The sequence below is a fragment of the Megascapheus bottae genome, chromosome 8, assembly GCF_031878675.1.
Source record: "Megascapheus bottae isolate mThoBot1 chromosome 8, mThoBot2.hap1, whole genome shotgun sequence".
In the NCBI taxonomy this organism is placed as follows: Eukaryota; Metazoa; Chordata; class Mammalia; order Rodentia; family Geomyidae; genus Megascapheus; species Megascapheus bottae.
Window position 1 is genome coordinate 15,044,670 of NC_143516.1, and position 24,385 is coordinate 15,069,054.

Sequence of the window (24,385 nt, forward strand, 5' to 3'; positions counted from 1 at the left end):
GACCCTTGAGATGCTAAGCAACGTTTTGGAACCACAAATGTAAATCCAAAGCTCAGCCTGGATTAAACAAACATCATCTCATTCTGCCAAATGTACAGGAAGCAAGGGAGTCTCTTCAACTCCATTTAGAAATAAGGCTTTATGGTTTATATCAATATGCTGAAGGGAGGCCCTGATGACTTGCCCATTCTTTTGTGTGGCTTGCTATTTTAAATTTGTGATGGAAGGTTCCCATATTTATGAAACCACTAATTTCAATGATGACAAATGCACACACACACCAAAAAAAAAACTAGCTCTCATCTTATATTACTTCTTCCCATAAGTGGGCTTTACCACTGGAACAGACTTACAATGAATAATCCATGTTGGATAAATAAAAGGTGGAGCCAGCATGATGCCTTCTATCCACCAATAGCTAGCAAATGAAACCAAGAAAAATGTATTCTACTGGGAGAAACAAAGAGGAATACTTATTCTCCTTTATATGTAGTGCCTATTAGGTAATGTTTTTATACTATTGTGTATCTTTAAAAAAAAACAGAAGAATTAAAAAAAACAGTATATATGATAACATGGCTATGGTAAATCATCCAAAGAATTCCCTAATATTCATCTTATCTGACTACATTCAGTTATAAAACAGACAGAAACACAACAGGTGGAACTAAAACACAATATGCACCCTGTCTCTCTCTTTGGGCCACACTGATCTTTCTGTGGTCAGCAACACACAAATACTTAAGTTCATTATCCATTCATGAGAGAATAAGTCTCTACCATTAACTGGGTAAAATATTCATTTTTTCTTTATTGCATTTTGAGATTCCTTAAAGGCTCTTGGGGCTCTGAGTGATATGACACTAATGAAGGAATGAAAAAGGGTATCCCATCACTAGTATTCTAGTATTTTCCAAATCACAAAGATTCACTTGCAAATGGTCCCCATACAGGATGGGATATGGCCCATCAGAAGCCTTTTATTAATTCATTCGTCCCACAAACATTTACTGAATATTTAACATAAACCAAGCACCATTGTAGTTGCTTCAGGATCTGAAAGATGACAAAAATCTGTCCTTGTAACATGTATAATCTTCTGGGAAGCTTGGTCAGAGACTGAACGATAGAAAAAAATTTATCGACATCACAAAGTATGGAAAATAAAAAAGGAGGAGTTCAGAGTGCTGGAGAAAAGCACTTCATACCTACCATGAGAGTAACGAGGACAAGGACCTGGCCAGAGCATGGGGGGATTGAACAACCTTAGACCATTGGTAGGGATATAAAATGATGCAGCCACTCTCAAAAAGCAGGAGAAAAATATGGGAAGGGGTAACAATGTTCAAAAAGTGAATGAACTCACTTCCCTACAAAAGTAATTGTAATCCTTCTATATACGATTACCCTGACAGTAACATTTTTTTTTAAAGTAGTCTGTCAATTTGTCAAAATGTTAAATATCTAGTTACCATATGGCTCAGCACTTCTGTTGTGAGGTATTTATGGCCAAGAGAAATGAAAACATATGACCACACACAATCACTCATATAGAAATTCTTATCACACCATTATTCATAGTAGCCCAAAGCAGAAACCACCCAAGTTCCATCAACCGATGAACTGATAAATACAGTGTGGCATATTCATACACTGGGAAATAATCCAGCAATGGGACAAACCAAATAGAAATATACGTTACTACTTGGGTGAAGCTTAAGAGCCCTAGGCTAAGTGAAATTAAGTCGGGAAGATAAAAAAAAAGACCGTATTTATTTATTTATTTTTAATTTCTTTTTTTTTTGCCAGTCCTGGGCTTGAGCTCAGGGCCTGAGCACTGTCCTTGGACTTTCTCAAGGCTAGAGCTCTACCACTTGAGCCTCAGCACCACTTCTGGCTTTTTCTCTATGTATGTGGTACCAAGGAATCGAACCCGGGCCTTCGTGCATGCTAGGCTAGCACTCAATCACTAGGCCAAACTCCCGGCCCCAAAAAAGTCTATTTATTATTTAATTTCATTTACACAAAATGTTTTGAAAGGGCTAATCTATAAAACAGAAAGCAGACCTTCTGAGCTTTGAGAGGGGTGGAGTGAGAAGTGCTAATGGTCTGAGATTCCTTTTTTAGGATAATGAAAATGTTTAAGAATGATTACGGTAGTTAATAGCTTGTAAGTACTATTAAAAAGCCACTGTTCAAACAGAAATGTACTCCTTACCTGAATTATGTAACTGTAATCTCTCTGTGTATCACCTTTATAATAACAATAAGTAAAATTTTAAAAAGAGGAAAATAAAGCCACTACACTGTAGGTAGTAGATGGGTGAACTCTAGCTATGGAGGTTGACATCTCAACAAGGCTGCTGGGGAAATCTACAGAGAATCAGAAGAGCATGAGGAAGGCAGACTTCACTGAGAAGTTCACTTTTGCACATGGACCTCATTGAAGGTGACGAGGGAGCCACTGCTGCTTTGCTTTCCATTCCAAAGGACTAGTGCCTTTGAAAACTCACTGGAGATAAAAGAAAATGGCCCAATAGCTATTAAAAAGTCGAATCTGCAGCCTTTCTCTGATTTCACAACAAATCAGAGAAAGGCTGGATAAGTGGGACTGCATTAAACTGCAGAGCTTTTGTATGGCAAAGGACATAGCTAATAAATTAATTAAGAAGCCTACAGAGTGGGAGAAGATCTTCACCAACCATACAGCGGACAAAGGACTCATATCTAAAATATATCAACAGCTCAAAAAATTGAATCACTCCAAAACTAATCTCCAAAGAAACAACCATCCCATTAAAAAATGGGCCAAAGACTTAAAGAGAGTCTTCTCTGAAGAAGAAACAAAAATGGCCTATAGACACATGAAGAAATGCTCAACATGTCTGGTCATAAAAGAAATGCAAATCAAAACAACTCTAAGATTCCACCTCACTCCAGTTAGAATGGCCAGGATCAGGAAAATTAATAACAACAGATGCTGGAGGGGATGTGGCCAGGAGGGATCACTACTACACTGTTGGTGGGAGTGCAAACTCGTTCAACCACTATGGAAAGCAGTGTGGCAGTGCCTCAAAAGGCTAAACATAGAGCTTCCCTATGACCCAGCAATTCCACTACTTGGCATTTACCCAACTGTCCAGAAACAAGGACATACTAAATCCACTAGCACAACAATGTTCATTGCAGCATTATTCACCATAGCAAAGATATGGAACCAACCTAGATGTCTCTCAGTTGATGAGTGGATCAACAAGATGTGGTATTTGTACACAATGGAATTCTATGCTGCTGTCAGAAAAAACAACATCAACCCATTTGTTAGGAAATGGAAAGACTTAGAAAAAATCATATTAAGCGAAGTAAGCCAGACTCAAAGGAACTTAGGCTCAATGGTTTCCCTCATTTGTCATAATCAGTAGAAACCTTGGGCTCTACTAGCAGAGATCTGCAATAGAGCAAAACCTTGATACATAAGGCCATATAGTATGAAGCTAATTGAAATGACCTCTAGGATATTGAAACAAAAGCCATATAATGAATGATTGCTGTCCTTAATGTACTATGTTATTGCTCATCTCTTTTGCTGTCCCTTGGTTATATCATATTGTTATAGTATCTCACTTTGTTATCTGATATATTGGATATATTTGATTTTGGTTATTTGAAATTGGATAGGGAGGGGAGAAAACCAAGATGGGGGGGTGGGAGGAGGGTAATGGGGACCAAGACATGTGAAAGGGTATCAATGTATGTGAATTAATGCACCTTCTATCTGGCAAATATCATGTAACCCTTTTATTAATTACAATAAAAAATATTTTAAAAAATCGAATCTGCAATGCCCAATCCCTCATCCACATCACCGATTAATTCTACCAACAAGTGAAGAAGCAATAACCTCAATCTTACACAATTCTTCCCAGGACTTGAAGAAGAAATATCCTCAGCGATCAAAACCAAAAGTTACCAAAACCAGAGCAAAACAAAAGAAAACAAACTAACAAAAACAAACAAACAACAACAAAAATCCTACAGACCAGTATCACCAATCCCAAAGTTGGAAAAAAGTCATCCACAAAAAAATCTCACAGTCATCAATGTGTGAGAAGTAATGCATCTACTATCTGGCAAATGTAACTGTTACTCCTCTATATATTACCCAGACAATAAGGAATAAAATAAAAAAACACTGAAAATATTTATTGATGAGAAAAGAAAAGAAAAAAAACCCTCAGCAAATAAAAGGCGTAATATGCCACAATTGATGTTATCTACCCAGGATGTAAAAGCAGTTTAATAATAAAAAATCTACCACTATACTCAAACAATAATAATGCAGTCTAAAGAAGAAAGCCCACATGATCATATCAACTGATACACAAGAGGCATTTGAAAAATCCAACATCTATTTGTACATAACTCTTAGGAAACCAGGAATAAAAAAAAAAAAAGAAGAAGTTCTGTAGCCTGGTAAGGTAAAGTTACATAAAGCCATTAGCAATCATCACCGCTCATGAGTGTCTTCTTCCTAAGGATGGCATCAAAGCAAGGACTGCCCTTCTCACACCTCCTATTCTTGCTACTCCAACAGAAATTCAAGCTAGTGCAGGAAAGCAAGAGGAGAACTAAAAGGCATTCACAGTTAATAAAAGAAATGAAAGAACAAAAATTATCCCTACTCACCAATGACATAATTCACCATGTAGAAAATACAACTGTAACAACTAACAAGTATATTTAGAAATGTACCACGATACAATCCTATTTTTATAAGCATACAATGAACAATTGGAAATACACGTTCTAAAGCACATATATCTATACATACATTGTATGAATACATATAGACATAAATCATTTATTACTAGCTTAAAATTACAGAAAACTCAGATAAAGCAACACTGTTTTCTCAAAATTTCAAAATGCTATTAAGAGATATGGAGATAATTAAAAAGAAAAGGTTCATAGTTTATAGATTAGAAAGTTCAACATTATAATGGGACAAATTCTGTACAAATTGCAGTGCAGATTTTATGTATTTCCATCAAAAATCCTAGCATGAACTTTTTGAGAATATAAACAAACTGATTCTCAACTTAAATGAGAAAGTAGGCTAGTTCAAACAGTTTTAAAATGAAGAATAACATTGAAAAAAAACCCACACTACCTAATTTTCAGACTTAAACAAAGCTTCAGTAATCAAGAAAGTATGGTAGTTTTTGAAAGAATAGACACATATATTAAGGAAACAAGAATGGATCCAGAAATAGAGCACACATATGTGGCCAATTAATTTTTGACAAAGGTGCAAAAACAATTCAACGTGGAAGATTCTATCCAACAAATGTTCTCGGAAGTTCTTACATGACACCAAAAACAAAAGCCAAAGAGAGAGGCAAAAAAGTAATAATAAAAAAAAAGAGATAAATTGCACATCATCAAAATTAAGCTCTACTGTTACAAAAACCAAATTCAGGAATGAAAAGACAAGTTACAGACTGACAGGAAATGTCTACAGATAGCATCCAACAAAAGCACTGCACCTAGAAAATATACAGTACTCTTAAAACAAACTGCCCAATAAAAATGGCCAGGAAACTTAACCTGACTTTTACTAACAAGAATATATGGAAGAAAAATAGGCATACTGATTTCTGAAATGGTGCAAAAGCAATTCAATAGAAAAATAATGGCTTTTTCAACAAGTGGGATGGAAGTAACTGGAAATGTATTTGTACAAGTAAGGCATGATTCCATTTGCTAATCCCTGCATCCCTGGCGTCAAGCACAGCATCAGGCGCTTAGCAGGGATTCAGTGATAAGTGCTGTTTGAATGCCAGGGAGATGATGACAAGGACAAGCCAGCAGGACAGCCACAGAGTTCATGGATTAGCGAGAGTTGTCAGCCAAATAGCCTCATAAGAAGAAAGGATCCCCACATAAGATACAGAAGAGGCTATAACGCAGTAAGACTCCTCAGCCCTTCTCTACTGTCATTTGCCACTGTACTAAATATTGTCCTCAGAAGAAATCTGCACGGCTCAACTCATCAGAAGGCTTGTTAGGCAAGAGGAAGGAGGGCAAGTTTAGTGGTGGTTTTCTTTTCTTTGGCTGAAGGTGATGACACATGAAGAGTGGGTAAAGAAAGTGGGAGGAAAAGGCCCAGTCTTTCTGGACCACAGAAACCATGTAATATAGTAACACTGACCACAAGACACAAAGTATACTACGTAAAAATAAAAATAACAAGTGGGGAAGACACTGAGTGACTTGGCCAACTGAAGAGAACTTAAAGTTAAATGAGGGAGGGGGAAAAAAACCCAGCTCACAATATAAAAGCAGGTATTGTTGTAAGGTAGACCTCAGGTGGCTAGACCCAGCCTCTCTATTTCAATAACTCGAAGACAGTGATCCAAACAGAACAGTGTCAGAGAGACCGCAGATGCTTTCAGGGAGAAGAGCATCTAGAAAGTTTGGACATACAATGTCCTGGCTCAGTGTTTCTCACACATGAGAAGAGTAACAAAGGATTTGAGATGGCAACACAATAATCAACTCCCTGCAATCCAATGGGACAATACTATGGACAACTTGAAAAGAGGTAGGTGAGGGTCAAAGAAAGCTGGCCTACCAGGGCTCTAGGAGGAAAAATGCATGAACAGGATTATGTAGGGATTATGTAGAAGCAGATACATAAAAAGAATGTAAAATACTTTAGAAAATAAGTAGATCACTCACCTGAGGTCATTGTCTACTGTTTCCCACAGATGGAACAAAATTAAGCAGAGGTGAAGGAATGGAAAATTTGTTAATTTCAGACATCTCCAAGACACTTAAATTCTACTGATAAGTCTTCCTTTTCACAAGAGGAATCGTTATTCTGAACTTCATTCTAACCAGTGAAAATGTGAACTGTAACAAATAAGAGTTTGGGGGCCGGGAGTTTGGCCTAGTGGTAGAGTGCTTGCTTAGCATGCATGAAGACCCGGGTTCGATTCCTCAGTACTACATACATAGAAAAAGGCCGGAAGTGGTTCTGAGACTCAAGTGGTAGAGCTCTAGCCTTGAGAAAGTCCATGGACAGGGCTCAGGCCTTGAGCTCAAGCCCAGGACTGGCAAGAAAAAAAAAAGAACGAAGAGTTTGGGTCAAGTCACAACAGTAGCTTATCCAAAAAAAAAAATTAGAAAAAAAAAGCTACAGAAGAGCAGGTGAAGTTTGGCTGGGTATGGGGCCACTGTGGATATGGGGAACTCCAGTTTATCACCTGTTCCCCAGGGCCTGAAATTTTTCAATAAAAATGAGAGGAATCCAGATGATTTAATATGCGTCCAGGATGAGAAACTCAAACACTGAAAACAGATTATGGTAATGAAAAGCTTTTTGATCTGTTAGGATCATTATATTAAAATTTTCTATCATATGCATCTATATGTCTGTTATCTCACTATCATCTATAGCTATCTCTTTATCTGTCAAAAATCTACTCATCTATCTATTGCCCATCTAGCTAATAATACATTCAGGCATCACTTAATGATGAGGTACATTCTGAGAAGTGTGTTTATCACTGTGTGAATGTTGGAATATGCACTTACACCAACTAAGATGGCTATGACATCAGTAGGTGATAGACTCTCAAGAGGCCATCATCATACATGTAGTTCAAGGTTCACTGAAACATCATATAGCATATGCTTCTATATCTACACATGTATGCATATGCACATATATATTCAAATATATATGTATGCAAACAGCTGTACTTATGCATATATGAGCGAGCACACACACACACACACACGAGGCAAGAACATTAAAAACAAATTGTTTAAGGCAAATACAAAAAAGTACAAAACAAATCCTACTTCCTCAGTGATGAAAACTGGTTCGGAGAGCAGCCCAAGGATCCGATGCTATCAGTTACTATAGTGTTTGTGTGTGGGGTTGTTTCCTGCCCTAGAGACAGAAGTCAGTGACAAAGGAGGCCCTTGATAGCTTTAAAATTCTCAACATCAGGGAAAAGGTCAGAAACTATTTTACTGAAGCCATAATAAATAATGTTTGGCTGTACTTTGGCCAGTGTATTTGGCAAGCCCCAGATTTCGTGTGTACTATGGGTTAAAATGTTAAAAAGTAGTACAGAGCACATCAGGCTTTGGAGTAATGTTAGCGCCATCAGTATTAAATAAGGGATTCTTTGCAGGCAGAGGCAAGTTTGCATCACTTAACTTAGAAAGCATTGTGAGATGGACTGGCCAAGAAGTGCTGGAAGAAAGGATTCTAAACTCAGAGGCCTGGCTTTCTGACTTTTTGATTGGATGACTGATACTTGGTTGTAATACGACCTACACAGAGAAGGCAGGACAAAATGTTTGTTACCTAGCTAAAGCACTTTCCTGCTCCTCTCCTTGTAGAGTTGTAGAAAGTAAAACCACATGATTTGTTAGGAGCCCCAAGCTGGCCACAGATGTCAAGGTTAATAATCATGAGGCATTTTCACCATGACATAATGGGACAGAACAAAGTTTATAAAGGACTAGAATTGCAATGTAGTTAACCTAATTCTTGGTAGGATAAAGTTATGCTCTCTCTAATGCATGTGATTATGTCATAGAATTCCTTGGTAGTCTTTTCCTTTTCCTCTTTCCCCTCATTTGCTGTAAATATTGCATTCTCCTTGACTATCCTGTGTTAAACTTTAAACTGCCCTCCTGCCCGCAAGAGGCTGGATTCTAAGTACTTTCTGGATTTTCTTCTTTTTTTCACTTTCCAATATTCTGCTAATTTATTTGGGATTATTTTCTGCCTCTTACCTTTAGAATGTAAGCCCCAAGAAAGAAGCCAACTCTCTTTTGTATTATGAAAGACACTCCACAGTATGTAGCATAGAGTAGAATGAAGCTGCTCAACAAGAATTCCTTGAAAAATTTTTCCCTCACCCCACCCCCCATTTTGCAAGTACCTATTACCTAGAACTTATTTTGCTGAGCTTTGACTTAGCCTTTCCCAAGAATTAAAATGTTTGAGCTCTCCACAGTCTGTTATATTTCATTTAATTCACTTGTAACTGCTTGCCTGCCACCCATTATAGAAGACTGGGAAGGTGGGAAGAGAGAAGAATGCTCAAGAATTCACTGTAGACACCATAAAATAATTAAGAAAAATAGGGAAGGGGTGGTTTCGAAGGGAGGTGAAAATGTTGAGGGAATGACATAGATCAAAGTGAACTGTACATAGAAATTGCTTTGCTAAATGGCAAACAAATTCACTACACCTCTTAAAAATTAAGAAGCATGAGGGAAGGGGTGGTTTGGGAGGGGCGAGTGAGCGTGTTGAAAGAGGTGACACTGCTAAGGTACATTGTATTTATAAACTGCCTGGCCGAATGGCAACTCCTTTGTACAACTACTTAAAGATAATAAAAATATTTAAAGAATTTCTTGGGAGGGCAAATTAATACTGTTTAGGGGTAACCTAGGAGCTTTCTGAGGAGGGAGGAAATGCTGTGTGGCCCAGGCCTGGTCAGATGACTCCTCTCTAAAAGGAGAAAAGGGAGAGATTCCCTTCTCTTTCTCCAACATATCACCTTAAAAACACTTCCACCTTCTTACTGGAGTAAGATAGGTAAAAATCAAAATGTTGTAATTTATGATTGTACTCCAAAACAGACTATAACACATATCACCTTGGACAAACCCTTTCTTTACCTTTGCCCTAGTTTGTAGATATGGAAAATAATCCTAAGCATCAACATTATGCTTCCATGGTTACAGAGAACATTAAGATTTACTAGGACCAAACATAATTTTGTTCCTTGCCAACATTTTTCCTCTACATGTGCACTGCTGAAACCAGGCCATTCAAGCAGAACCAAAATAACAATCCAGACCAGACCTTTTTTTTTTTTTTACAGTAAAAACTAAAGTCTGAAGCAAATCCATATATTAGTCTCACCTTTCAAGGACTAATCCTTACTGATTACAGCAGGAACATTGTCTTTTAGATGCAGCACAGTACAATGGTCCAAAAGCATTGGCTATCATGCCTTATTGCTTGATCAAGGGCTATCTTTGTCTCCTTACCAATTACACTCCTTTGGGCTCCTTTGAGCCCAGTCTTCTCATCACTGGTAAAATTGGACAACAGTAGTATCTGAACTTCAAGAGGTTGTTCTGATGACTTAATGAGTCAATATAAATAAACTTCTCTGAAAGAAGTATATAATAGTATTCAGCAAAAAAATGAACCGGTATTTTTATTAAGAATGGTAGAATACCTTCAGTAAATTTGTTCCCGGATGGTTCTCTACAAATTAGTTTGATTCCTGAAGTGCTGAACTTAGCAACATTATCTAAAATTCTACACAAGCATTCCTTTGGCCTTACTAATATATAACACAAGTAAACCCACAATGTTAACAGAAATAAAATGCCTTGATTTTGTTAATTTAGGAATATAACTTACAGTAATGGGCAGGAAGGCAAGAAGGTGCGATTTCTCCTAATTTTCATCTTCTATACGAATAGGATCTGTGAAGGTTTTGTTTTTGGTGAATATTCTAATTGACTATCTTTTACCTTCCCATTATGATTTGTTTTAAACTTCAGTTTCTTTAATAAAGTCCTAAAGCACTCAAGGGTATTCAATAAATAAACCAAGACACATTTCTCAGTATATACCAAGTAGAGTTATTTTAAAAAGCATCAATGTGAAGTGCAATGAAGACAAACAAGATTGTCTTTGCCTTCAAACACTTCCAGGGACCATGAGAAGAGAAAGAAAACAGAATGATGACCTCTTGGTAACCACAGACAACAGGTTCCAGATCCTCCCGGCCCCGCCATAGAATGACCAAATCCATGGACACTCACGTCTCTATTATGAAATGGCAGGGTGCTTGTATATAGCTACAAACATCCTCCTGCATACATTAATCATCTCTAGACACTTCCTGTAGCAGATATAAGGTAAATGCTATAGTTGCAATACTGTATTGCTTATTGAACAAATGAAGGAATAATCTGTACCTGTTCTGTATAGGCACAACTCTTTTTCCCAGATGTATTTGGTTTAGGGTTGGTTGACTCCATTGATACAAAACCCACAGATAGAGAAGACTGAATACATTCAAGTCTTACTATTAGACACACCAAGAGGAGTAAGGATAAGTCAGAGGAGACTCCTACACAACTATGCACAATCAAGGTCAAGATTATCTTATGGAAGGGAGAGGTATATAAGTGGTTCGGATGCATGGCAGCATTTTCGTGGGTGTAGCTATGGAAGGAAGGAACTCAGAGGTAGAGGGAAGAAAAGGAAGAAAGGCTTGGTGGCAGGGAGGCTTGCAGAATGCTCCATAGGTGACCCAGCATGACTGAAGTCCAAAGTATGTGAACCATTAAGAAAATACTAAAGCAGGACAGGTTAGTATAGGTTGAACTAAGAAGACCTAAGAACTCTGGAATTCATGCAGGAAATGGTGTGGGGTCAGTCACATTTGAACAAGAAGTGACAAAGCCAAAGTTCCAGCCAAGGAACATTCCTCCCCGTAAGTATCAGAACAATCAGAAAGGGAGGAGTGAGCCAGGAGTAGCTTGTCCACCTATTTTCCCAGATCCGCTCATGAGGGTTGCTGCTGACAGCAGCAAGCTCTCCCTTCTCTAGGGTTCTTTTCAGAGCTCTTGGGCCTGTCATTCTGGCATAATAACTTCAGCACTGTGGATTTGGCATTTGAAGGGATTCCTTTCATAAATTCATTTTCTTTTTCTGCTGGTTCTGGGGCTTGAATTCTGGGCCTGGGTACTGTCCCTGAGCTTCTTTGGCTCAAGGCTGTCACTTTACCACTTCAACCACAGAGCCACTTCTGGCTTTTTCTGTGATTAATTGGAGATAAGAGTCTCACAGACTTTCTTGCCCTGGCTGGCTTTGAACTGTGATCTTCAGATCACAGCCTCCTGAGTAGCTAAGATTACAGGTGTGAGCCACTGGGACCCAACTCTAAATCCATTTCTTATATTCACTTTATCCTGGAAATTTCTCTCCTGAGTCAAGGTCTAGTTACCATGTCTGTTTCTTATATCCCCCAAAAAGAACTGGGCTATAGCTAATCCCTAATATTAAGAATCATGGTCCAGGGTTGGGGGAGGGAAATGGGGACAAAAACATGAGAAGGGGTATCAAGGTGTGAGAGCAGTAAAGCATCTTCAATCTGACAAATAAAAGTGAATCCCTCTATTGATTACAATAAAAAAAATGTGCAAAAAAAAAAAGAATCACAGTCCAGGGCCAGGAGCATGGTCTAGTAGTAGAGTGCTTGCCTAGCATGCACAAAGACCCAGGATCGAATCCTTAGTACCACATACACAGAAAAAAGCTGGAAGTGGTGCTGTGGCTCAAGTGGTAGAGCGCTAGCCTTCAGAAAGTCCAAGGATAGTGCAGTGCTCAGGCCCCCAGGTCAAGCCTCAGGACTGGAAAAAGAAAGAAATCATGGTCTATAAATACCATAACCCTGGTCCAAAGTGCCCACATTCTGAGTCCCCTCTAGCTTTCCTAGTGTCAGTCTTCTGAATGCTCTGTGATTCAACCTGCTTCTGAAACACCATTTTCTTGCTCTATTTTCCTGAGACTTAGAAAGTTATGACCATGGTTACTCTGATGTGCATGACAGCTTAGTATCACCCTAAACCTCCCCACTGGCCTCTCAATGGAAGTCTAGGGATAGGACTACTTCCAGAATCCAGCATCCCCAGCCTTCTCTAGCTAGCTACAAATAATATCTACAGATAGCAGAAGAGCACGTTGCAGTACTTCACAGTGAACTCTTAGGGACAAGACAGTGGAGATTCAGGGAAGATACTGAGATGAAAGAGCTTATATGCACAGAATGGAGATGACAAGACAAGGAAGATCCAAAGAACCCCATGATAATAAGTCCACATGCCAAACACGGCCACATTTATGACAGCAGACTGAGCTCAGGTTGGCAGCTTGGTTGGCATGTACTTACACATAGCACCTTTGAACACTCTCTTCCCTGTGTTCATCCATGGCATTTAGCAGTGCCCTACCTAACTAGAGAGAAAGCTCCTGGAGAGAAAGGCACCTTGCCTTTTATGTACTGCAAAATACAGAGCCATGATTGGCACACACTGCACTTGTAGTACCCCATGGATGTGTCTGCATTAAGGCACAGGTCTCAGTCACTGATAGCAGTAGATGTTTGGGTAGATTTCCAGGCACTGGCAAGAACCTGGATCAGGTTTGTGATGTTATCTTACTCAGTGATGCAGATTCATGGGCCAGCCTGACGCTGCAGTCCGCTCCCAACAGTAACATTTACAATAGGAAAAAAAATGATTTTAAGTAAAGTCAAGCCCCAAGATGCATGGTTTCTATCACATGCAGAAGCTAAGATTAGCCTAGAAACCTATATAAACATGTTGGGTAATGTGCAAGTAGTTACAAATGTATTAACTGAAATACTGTAGATTCAAGGGAGAACTCTACAGTTAAAGTCCAACAAAACAAACACCAGGAAATAGGTACTTGCAAGAGGGAGGGTAAGGCAAAGGGAGAGGGGTGGATGAATGAAGAGGATAAGGAAGAGCAGAGTCAAGAATTCAATGTATATACTACTTAATTAAGTCAGGGAAGGGGTAGGGAGGGAAGGGCTGGGTGAGAATGGCGAAAGTGATTACACTGATCAAGATGCACTGTATTCAAAACTGCTTTGTTGAAGGCAACCCCTTTGCACAATTACTTAAAGATAATAAAAAAGATATGTAAAAATGAAAGAAAAAACAACAAGATGTAAATGACATTTTGAGGTCTAGAGCTAGAAAAGGCTAGAAACCTCACGTTAGGCAAGTCTGAAGAAGAGCCTCACTGCTCAGGACACGAAAGGCAGTAGGAATGGTACTAGGAAAAGCATCAATCATGGGATATTGTAGCCATCTTAGTTTGTGTAAGGGCAATGTAAAATGTTCAGATAACGACGAGCTAGTCTACGGACCTATTTCTCAGAATGTCCCATCATTAGGTGACACATGACTATAGACAGAAAAGAGGAATACTCTCCTACCTTAGAACCCAAGGGACAGACAATGGCAGAAATATACAGGTAATAATTTGTCTTAAAACAAGACCAAAGCCGGGCACTAGTGGCTGACACCTGTAATCCTAGCTACTCAGGGGGCTGAGATCTGAGGATGGCAATTCAAAGCCAGCTTGGGCATGGAATTCCATGAAATTCTTTTTATTTATTTATTTTTTTTAATTTTTTATTGTAATTAGTAAAAGGGTTACATGATATTTGCCAGATAGAAGGTGCATTAATTCACATACATTGATACCCTTTCACCTGTCTTGGTACCCATTACCCTACCCCCCGTCCCCCCACCCGTCTTGGTTTTCCCCCCTTCCCTACCAAATTTCAAATAACCAAGTACAACTAAATTCAATATATCAGATAACAAAGTGAGATACTGTAACAATATGAGATGACCAAGTGACAGCAAAGGAGATGAGAGACAACATAGTACATTAAGGACAACAATCGTTCGTTATATGGCTTTTGTTTCAATATCCTGGAGGTCCTTTCAATTAGCTTCATACTATATGGCCTTATGTATCAGGATTTTGCTCTATTGCAGATCTCTGCTAATAGAGCACAAGGTTTCTACTGATTATGACAAATGAGGGAAACCACTGAGCCTAACTTCCTTTGAGTCTGGCTTACTTCACTTAATATGATTTTTTCTAAGTCTTTCCATTTCCTAACAAATGGGGCAATGTCATTCTTTCTGACAGCAGCATAGAATTCCATTGTGTACAAATACCACAACTTGTTGATCCACTCATCAATTGAGGGACATCTAGGTTGGTTCCATATCTTTGCTATGGTGAATAGTGCTGCAATGAACATTGTTGTGCTAGTGGATTTAGTATGCCCTTGTTTCTGGATGATTGGGTAAATGCCAAGTAGTGGAATTGCTGGGTCATAGGGGAGTTGTATGTTTAGCCTTTTAAGGCACTGTCACACTGCTTTCCATAGTGGTTGAACGAGTTTGCACTCCCACCAACAGTGTAGTAGTGATCCCTCCTGGCCACATCCCCTCCAGCATCTGTTATTATTCGTTTTCCTGATCCTGGCCATTCTAACTGGAGTGAGGTGGAATCTTAGTTCCATGAAATTCTTATCGCTAGTTAACCACCAGAAAACCAGAAGTGGCACTGTGGCTCAAGTGGTAGAGTGGTAGCCTTGATCTGAAGAGCTCAGGGACAGTGCCGAGGCCCAGAGTTCAAGGCCCATGACAGACAAAAACAACAAACAAACAAAAAACAAGAGTAAAGTCTGGACTCAAACCCAGTTTGCCTTAAAGGACAAGAGATCTCAATGATTAGGATGAGAATTCCAAAATATCAATGACACAAGGAAAACCAAAACAGGGCAAGAAGAGAGCTCTTTTTGCCTGCCACTGCAATAGTGAACACATCATTGCACTGGTATTAATAATATAAATTAGTGTGATGTCCTAACAATTACCAATTAAAATTTACTGAAATAGAAACTCTGCAGGCCAGGAAAAGTGGTATAACACTAATCACTGTATAATAGGATAGATTAAGATTCATGTCATGAGTAGCAAGACAGAAGCTTAAGAAACGCATGGACATGGAAGAAATTCCCTCAGTCATACCCCAAACCATGTGGGTCTTGCCTAAGGCAGGCGTCACAGACTTCCAGACTACACGTGGTACAGGTTATATGTGAACTACTCAGTTTCACTCTGTGAGATCATGTTCAAAATAAGGCACCCTTTTTCTGTGATTATATCTTTCTCACAGTTATTTCCAAATGCATCAGTCACTACATATTACCTTTTTCCAGAGTGAATAAAAATTAGACCATCAAAGAAACCCCCTCTGCACAAAATCTAACACACGATACAAAATTTTATGTCTCTGTTTTGAGTTTCATTCATTAAAAGGATTAGGAGAGGGGCTGGGAGTTTGGCCTAGGGGTAAGAGTGCTTGCTTAGCATGCACGAATACCTGGGTTCGATTCCTCTATATCACCTACATAGAAAAAAAAAGCTGGATATGGTGCTGTGGCTCAAGTGGTAGAGCTTTAGCCTTGAAAAAGCCCAAGGACATCGCTTAGACCCTGAGTTCAAGCCCCAGGACTGGCAAATAAAAGGGCTTAAGATAAATTTATAAATATTTTTGTCAATACATTATAACTAATAAAAAAAAGAACTGATGAATGTTAACTAAGCAATTCAAAGGCTGTGGTGGGAGGGAGCCAACACTAAGCAAAATGAAAGAAATGTACATATCACCTGATATAATGAAAAGTAACCCTGTTGTATATCACTTCTAAAACAACGATAAAAAAAAATTTAAGAAAAAAGAAGTAACAGGAAAGAGAAAGCAGGGGTTCTTTGAGATATCTTCTTTGAAGGAGAGAAATTCCCGAAGCCTAGATTCAGGTGCAGAGAAAAGATAAATGATAAGGATTACTATCCTTTCTTCCAATTTTCTTAATGCTGGAGAGTCCAGAGCCCCATTCTCATCTTTGGTAACCATAGTAACTTGAAGAGACAGACTCTCTCAAAACAGAAAAAATGTGATATCCAGTTACTTAGAAGACAGAGGTGAATCTACCTATGCCCGAAGAACAGGTAACAGATGCATAGCTAAGGACTGGAAGGAGTCAAGGGTCTCCCGGGAACCAGTAACATTATCTGTAACTCAAGTAGGTTAGAATTCTGTTCATTCAACTCCCTGAGTTTGGAAATGAGTAATCCATGGCCCTGAAGCTGAATCTGAACCCTTCATGGCACCACCCAGTTATCCTCACTCAGCACAGCACCAGTCCACCCATTTCCATCACCTCCTCACACAGGAGGAAGTGAAGAGGTACCAAGAACCAACCTATCATTATTAGCTCCTAAGCCCAAGTCCTTTCCATTCCTCCTTTTTAAAAATTATAGCCACTTTTCTACTAGTAGAAAGATGAGAATAATAAACTCTATGGGCCCAATTATCCAAAACATTCCCGGCCGATCTTCCTTCTCCTATATTCTGACCCATCCAGAGCCTCTTTCAGGATAGTCTGAAACATCTATGGCAGCATTATGTCCCATTAGATAGTAAATACTCAAGAAAATGATATAACTGCAAAGGTATAGGACCCAAATGTCCCCAAGGAGCCTTGATGTCCCTGTCGCAAGTCCAAAGGCCTTTCTTAGCACAGAATAAGCTGTGTTCTGTGACCACGTACATGATATTGCTCAGACCATGGTACAATGATGAATTTTTTCTGAAGGAATTCTGAAGGAATTCTCTTGGACAATAATCATGGAGAAATTGAACTTACGTCAATACCTAAGCACATTCTTCCTTGAATATTTGGTTCTTATTTAAATTGGGCTTAATATGCTGATCTGAGATGCAAAGCCAGTTTCTTCCACGAGTCCATATGAATGGCACTACACAATACCTTTAATGAATACAAGCTAAATTAATAACGAAAACCATTCCCACCCATAGGGACAGTAGCCACTTATTTGTCTTAAGGACATGATGAAAACCCAAAATTAAACCAAAACTAGTGTAACATCCTTTCTCACACACCATTTCAATCTTCTCTTTGGAACAAACACACCCAAAATATTCTTTAGAAAAAGTTTTCATTAAGAAGCAAATGACCTATGGAGATAGATATGCAACTCTGTGTGTGTGGGGGGGGGAAATCACCACAAAATATAAATTTCTACCTGTTGAATAATTTAATAATGAATCCACTCATAATAATTAGGCCACCCATACCTGCTGAGGTTTCTCTGAATTTGTCACTGGTCTTCTTTTTTCTCCATTTCCAAGGCTTGAAGATTTTGCCAATGGTGGACAGCTTCCCCTTTCGCTTGAAGGGAGGTGTCTGGGAGCCTGTGGGGGGGCCATCCGAGTTTGCTATAGAAGCTTTGTCCAGTCCATCAACTGTATAAAGAAAAATCAAGTCAGAGATGGGCTGAAATAAAGGCTTGAATTGACATCATTTATCTTTTCTTGGACTGTGAGTAAGCATGCCCACGCTAAATGGAATCCCAAATAAAGTTTATTTTGTCCCATTTTGCAGCTGGTAGGACTCCCTAGGTATCAATCAGTAAGTCAGTCAATCAGAAATTATCATCCCCTTAGGTACTCACTTAGAGGAAACAGAAAAGGAGCAAGACTTACATAATAGGTGCAGCCAGACAAATAAATATCTGTGAGACACAGCTGAATCCATGAGCCACTGCTACATCATTATTTTGCAGAACTAGAGGATTCTAAGCATCCTCAAAACAGGAAGTTCCTCTGGGGACTAGTTTGGCATTTACAGTCATGAATGTCACAGTTACGGTGTAGTTAAAACTAGGCTTTCTCTTTCACAAAACAAAATTTGGTGCCAGGAAGCTAAATTCTATATGATGCTGAAATGATCTTTTCTCTCTACTACAGAAAAAGAGAGAGAGAGAGAGAGAGAGAGAGAGAGAGAGAGAGAGAGAGAGAGAGAGAGAGAGAGAGAGAGAGAGAGAAAGTTTTAGTGTCAAAGAAACAGACAGCTATCCTTAGCCACAAGAAATGTGTGCAGAACTCACTAATGGAAAGCCAAAAGTGAGATATCTCTGTACCCTTCAAACATTTTCTCCATCAGAAGGCACAAAGTCCTAAGTTGTCTTGCACTAAGTTCTAAACAGATGGGAGATAGAGATCACTTACATCATCCTAATTTCCAAATTTTACGGGCAAAGAGCTAGAAGTAGACTACATTTGGTGAACTATAGTATTATCTGTTCAATAAAATAGCATCACTTTAATGAGTAGGACATATATTCAATAAAGTAAAAATAGCATAATGGTGAGTGTTGATTTTAGGAGGTATATATTTGTATGTTTAGGGAGCAAAATTATTTTTATCTTTTCTGTATTTTTCAAAGTTTTCATAATAAAATACTGAGGGGGGAACCTCCAAAATTTAATAGCAAGAATTTCCAACTTCCAGGAAGATGGAGTAGACTTGCTTATTGCTTATTTTTATTTGTTGCTAAAAAAAATCACTGCACATAACTGGTGATGCAAAAAAAAAAAACCAACAATAACAGCAAACAAAATCAATGACATGAGTACTTTAAAAATTGTAGCCAGGTGCAGTGGTTCATGACTGTAATCCTAGCTACTCAGGAGGCTGAGATCTGAGGATCAAGGTTCAAAGCCAGCACTAAAGTCTGTGAAACTTTTATCTCCAATTAACCACTGGAAAATTGGAAGTGGCATTGTGGCTCAAGGGGTAAAGTGGTAGCCCTGAGCTAAAGAGCTCAAGGGCAGTGCCCCAGCCCAGAGTTCAAGCCCCATGACTGACAAAAAGAAAAAAAATACGTGTTAAGCTACAAGACCATATAGAAAAAGACACACTATGTGGTGCCATTTATGTAAAGTTTAAAAATAGGTGAAATGAGTTTATGGCCAAAAAATTTAAAAGATCAAGAAAAGAAAATCAGAACAGTAGTTTCATTTTGGAATAAGAAAGCAGTAGGAATTAATTAGGAAGGGGCTCAGGGAATACATGGGGTGATGAAACTGATCTCTATAATGGCTGTATTAGGCACAATTGACTAAATGGTATTTCTGAATTTCTTAGAAAATTTGCCTGAGAAAACCACCATTCTGGATGAAGCGTTTAGAAGTGAATTGTACTGATTTCCTTTAAATTAATACAGTTGGTACCACTCGGTACCAGCATGCCCATATATAATCCTAGCTTCTTGGGGGTCAGAGACTGATCAGGAAGATTGCAGTTCTTGGCTAGGCTAGGCAGGGAATTCACTAGATGCCCCTGAATTCAATACCTGGTCATGGTCACCCCCATTACATAGGAAGCTAAGACAGACAGGATCATGGCTCCTGAAAAGCTCAGGTGAAAGAAGTTTATAAAACTCCATGTCAACAGAAAAAAACTGGTGCACAGTGTAAACCTATCATCCCAGCTATAGAGGAAAAAGAATAACAAAAGGACTGTGGTCCAGGCTGGCTGGGGGGAAAAAAAGCAAGACCCTACTGTAAAACAAACAAACAATCAAACAAACAAACAAAAAAAGCTAGAAGTGTGGCTTAAGTAGTAGAACTCACGCCTAGCAAATGTGAAGGAAACCCTGAGTTCAAACTTTACTACTGTCACACAACAACAGTAACAAATGGATAGCTGACTAGAATGAGTAAATGGATAAACATGCAAGCCAGTACAATACAGAAAAAAAATGTTTGTTAGGTTGTGGGTATGGCACAGGGTGCATCCTTTATCTCCCCTGTATTCTGTCAATTGCCTGGGTGGATAACAAGTAACACAAACTGAAAAGCAAACACTTCTGCTCTCTGGAAACAACCCTGGGTGTCACCTACTAAAAACAAAGCCAAGCAAAACATGTAAGAAGAATCTGTTGGGTGAAAAGAAAAATAGCCTGAGGCCTCAGAACCCAAGAAACAACACATCCTGGAAGGACATCCCTGAATTTTCTTCTTGACACTGAAGAAACCCGCTACCTAGGCACTACTGGTCACAGGCCAAGAGAGTCCTAATGAAAGCCTGCTATCTCCAGTCAGGAGCAGGAAAGGGCAACATAGTAAAGCAGAACATTTTGAGACAATAGTGGTGCCACTCCAGCCAAACACCACAGAAAACAATGAGGTCATTCCTACCAGCAAAAGCTGAGTGCAGAAACCAGACATTTTCTTTCATGAAACTCTACAATAAGCTCCAACACCCCTGCCAGAGCAGTATGAGAGAAAACAGCACAGGGAACTGGGGCCTGCACTCAGGACAGCCACCAAAGAAGTATCTATCCCTCCCTGTTGGCAGAGACCAGGTAGGGAGTCTGGGATGTCATTCAATCCAGCAGCCATGAAGTATCCTCCCTTTCCTCAGTCCTGCAGTGAGATCAAGCCATTGACCACTGGGAACAAAGTGACTTTTCAATGGAGTCAAAAGACATCATGAGGGAATATCCCATCTCTGCCCCACAGTAATGGAGGCCAGTAGACAGGCTGGATTTTATCTCCTTGTAAGAATGACAAATGGTGCTCACTGCTTCCTTGCTTGACAAGTGTCAATGGAATCAGAAGATCCAAGGATATCTAGAATGTCATCATATGGCATAAAATGATATACAAGGTTTAGCCAAATATCACTAGACATAGAAAGACCCAGGAAACTCACACTGAATGAAAAAAAAAGAAATTAATTAGGATGCAATTTTTAAATCCTTTGGAGTATTTCTTCTAAGAAAGAATGTTGAATCCTATCCCATGCCTTAGAGTTTTCTACTGTGATATGAGATGTTACCTAGGCAGAGGAATTCAGTATCTGTATATGGGTGGAAGAGATTAGAGATATAAATCTGATACTGATTCTTCCACAAGTTGTCCTAACCCCAGTATTTTCCTGTTGAAATACACAGAGAGAGAGAGAGAGAGAGAGAGAGAGAGAGAGAGAGAGAGAGAGGGGAGGGGGGGGGAATTGCCTCATACCAACAACTGGTAAGAATTCAAGGAAAACAATACAGATGTAAACACTGTATATTTATTCATTTTTGCTTGAATTCAGTTTCTTCACTCAGTGGTGTTCTGTCACTTGAGCCATACCTCTACTTCTAACCAGCTTACTGTTGGTTAATTGGAAAAGAGTGTCATAGCCTCCAGGTGTGGTGGCTTACACCTGTAATTCTAGCTACTCAGGAGGCTAAGATCTGAGGATCGAGGTTCAAAGCCAGCCCAGGGAATGAAAAGTCTGTGAGACTCTCATCTCCAATTAACCACCAGGAAACCTGAAGTGGCGCTGTGGCTTAAGAGATAGAGCACTAGTCTTGAGCTAAAGAGCTCAGGGGCAACACTTAGGTCCAGAGCTGAAGCCCCATGACAGAAAGAAAGAAAGAAAGAAAGAAAGAAAGAAAGAAAGAAAGAAAGAAAGAAAGAAAGAAAGAAAGAAAGAAAGGAAGGAAGGAAGGAAGGAAGGAAGGAAGGAAGGAAGGAAGGAAGGAAGGAAGGAAGGAAGGAAGGAAGAAAAGAAGAGAAAAGAAAAGAATGGCATGGCCTTTAAACTGTCATTCTCAGGGCTTAACCTCCTAAGCAGCTAGAATTACAGGCTGAGCCTCAGGTGCTTGGTGAGCTCATACTTTTTCAGCAGACCAGAATCTCATCAATAAGCCATTCTCATTCTCCTTGCAAATATGACCATAAAGGCAAAAAAAGTAAATGAGGCCAGATAATTATGATAGAAACTACATGATAGGCTTGGATATTTTTCTCTTTGAGATCTGACTGACTGTCAAGGCCTCTTATGAAAGGGAAATCTATTATTATCATTAATTATTATTATTAGAATTAAAACAGAAGACGCAAGGGAGACATGACGAACTCAAGGTAACAACAGCATTCTAAATGGAATCCTGGAGCAAGGAAAAGAGACTAGGGAAAAACAACACATTGTAATAACTGTGGAGTAAGTCTGGAAGTAACTACCAGTGCTTGTGCCTTATGTGTCACTGAAGAGGCCATTAACAACCCGAGAAACTAATAGAGAGTATAGGACATCTCTCTGCAGTCTGCAGGTCTAAAACTATTCTGACAGAGTTTAAAATACGTCATTAGCCAGCAGGGCAGTGAATAATCATGAAGATTTAGGAGAAACCCAGGCGCCTGGTACTGCTCTGAGAGACACAACAGAATGTCTACAGTCCAGACTTCTGCCCCCAAGAGATTTGGTCAGTAACACGCTTCAGAACTGCCCAGCTTTCTCTCAGTATTTCATCACTAAGAGAACACTAACAGGTCATCATGTTGCTATTCCAACTCTTGTTTTTTGTTTTCACATGTGGTACACACAAACAGTTAAATGGTATTCCACATCTTGTGACACAACAATGGACCCATATCAGCTTGGTCACTCACTTATCCTCTCTCTGTCTCTGTCTCTGTCTCTGTCTCTGTCTCTGTCTCTGTCTCTCTCTCTCTCTCTCACACACACACACACACACACACACACACACACACACACACACACACACAAGCAAGGATTTGTTTTATGTACTGCTGATACAGAATGGCAAATCTAGGAATAGAGATGTTCCATGTCATTCATTTTAAAATCACTGAAACAATTAGTGTTAGTGAGAACATTTTATTTGCAAGTCACAAGTCAATTAAAAGGACTCGAATTTATGACATGGCAGTTGAGGATGGATTTCAAAGTTCATCCTTATTGTCTCCAAACTCATGGGGAAGGGAGCAAAATGGGAAGACCCAGGACAGAAATTCCCTTGCTTATGCTTATGTGGAAAAAAAAATCTGGTGAGAAATGCCCACCCTGAGTCTCATGGTCTTGTTTGCTTGTTCGTTTTCTGTCAATCGTGAACGCTGGGCCTGGGCACTGTCCTGTAACTCTTCAGCCTAAGGCCACCCCCCTACTCCTTCTGTCACAGCATCACTTGTTTTCTGGTGCTTAATTGGACATAAGAATCTCACAGACTTTAGTGCCTGGGTTGGCTTTAAACTGTGATCCTCAGAATTTAGCCCCTAAGTAGCTAGACTTAACAGGCATGGGCCACTGGGCCCGGCTTCTTGGGGGTCTCTTAACACCTAAAATTATCGAGCACTTTAAAATGGTAGAATCAATAATGGATCTTATCTCTTGAGTATTTATTAAGCATGAGGCACGTTGCAAAACAATTTACCTACACTAGGTCATGCTAACTTTCACAACAGAATCTTGTACCTGGAGTCTGGCCTAGTGATAGAGTGCTTGTCTAGCATGCATGAAGACCCAGGTTCAATTCCTTGGTGCCACATACATAGAAAAAGCCAGGAATCGTGCTGTGGCTCAAATGGTAGAGCTCTAGCCTTGAAAAAGCCCAAGGACAGTGCCCTGGCCCTGACTTCAAGCCCCAGGAGTGGCAAAAAAAAATTCTTACACAACAGTATCTTGGAGAAATACTGTGTCATCCCACTCCTAAAACTGAAAACAAATTTACAGAGAGAGAGTCATAATGATTCAGCACCTAGCTTAGTAACAAGTATTTAGTTTGAGTTTATAGTTACAAAAAAAAATGAACCATCATTTCATTTATTTCAGGGAACAATATGTTCAAGAAAACAGTTTAGATTAGAAGCCACATTTAATTAACTTAACATCAATGTAAAGGGAGAGCTTGAATTAGATGCTATACCTAGACATACGGCCCTTTTTTTGTTTTTGCTTTTGTGGTGCTGAGGATTGAACCCAGGGCCTCCAGCTGGCCAGACAAATGGTTTATCACTTGAGCCATCTCCTTACTTCACGAATGGCCC

The 24,385-nt window shown here is 39.3% G+C and overlaps 1 protein-coding gene across 5 annotated transcripts in view; it reads right to left on the reverse strand.

Annotated features, from left to right (window-relative positions):
* Nucleotides 1–24,385, reverse strand: part of Phactr2 (phosphatase and actin regulator 2) — a 381,904-nt gene that overhangs the window by 276,613 nt on the left and 80,906 nt on the right. For 4 of the 5 annotated variants that reach the window (XM_090338008.1, XM_090338007.1, XM_090338010.1 and 1 more), the window contains exon 2: nt 17,837–18,004. The exons of the other annotated variant lie outside the window; for it this stretch is intronic. In XM_090338008.1, coding sequence (XP_090194134.1) covers nt 17,837–18,004 — 168 coding nt within the window. The remainder of the gene's footprint in view (nt 1–17,836; nt 18,005–24,385) is intronic. 5 annotated transcript variants of the gene reach the window in all.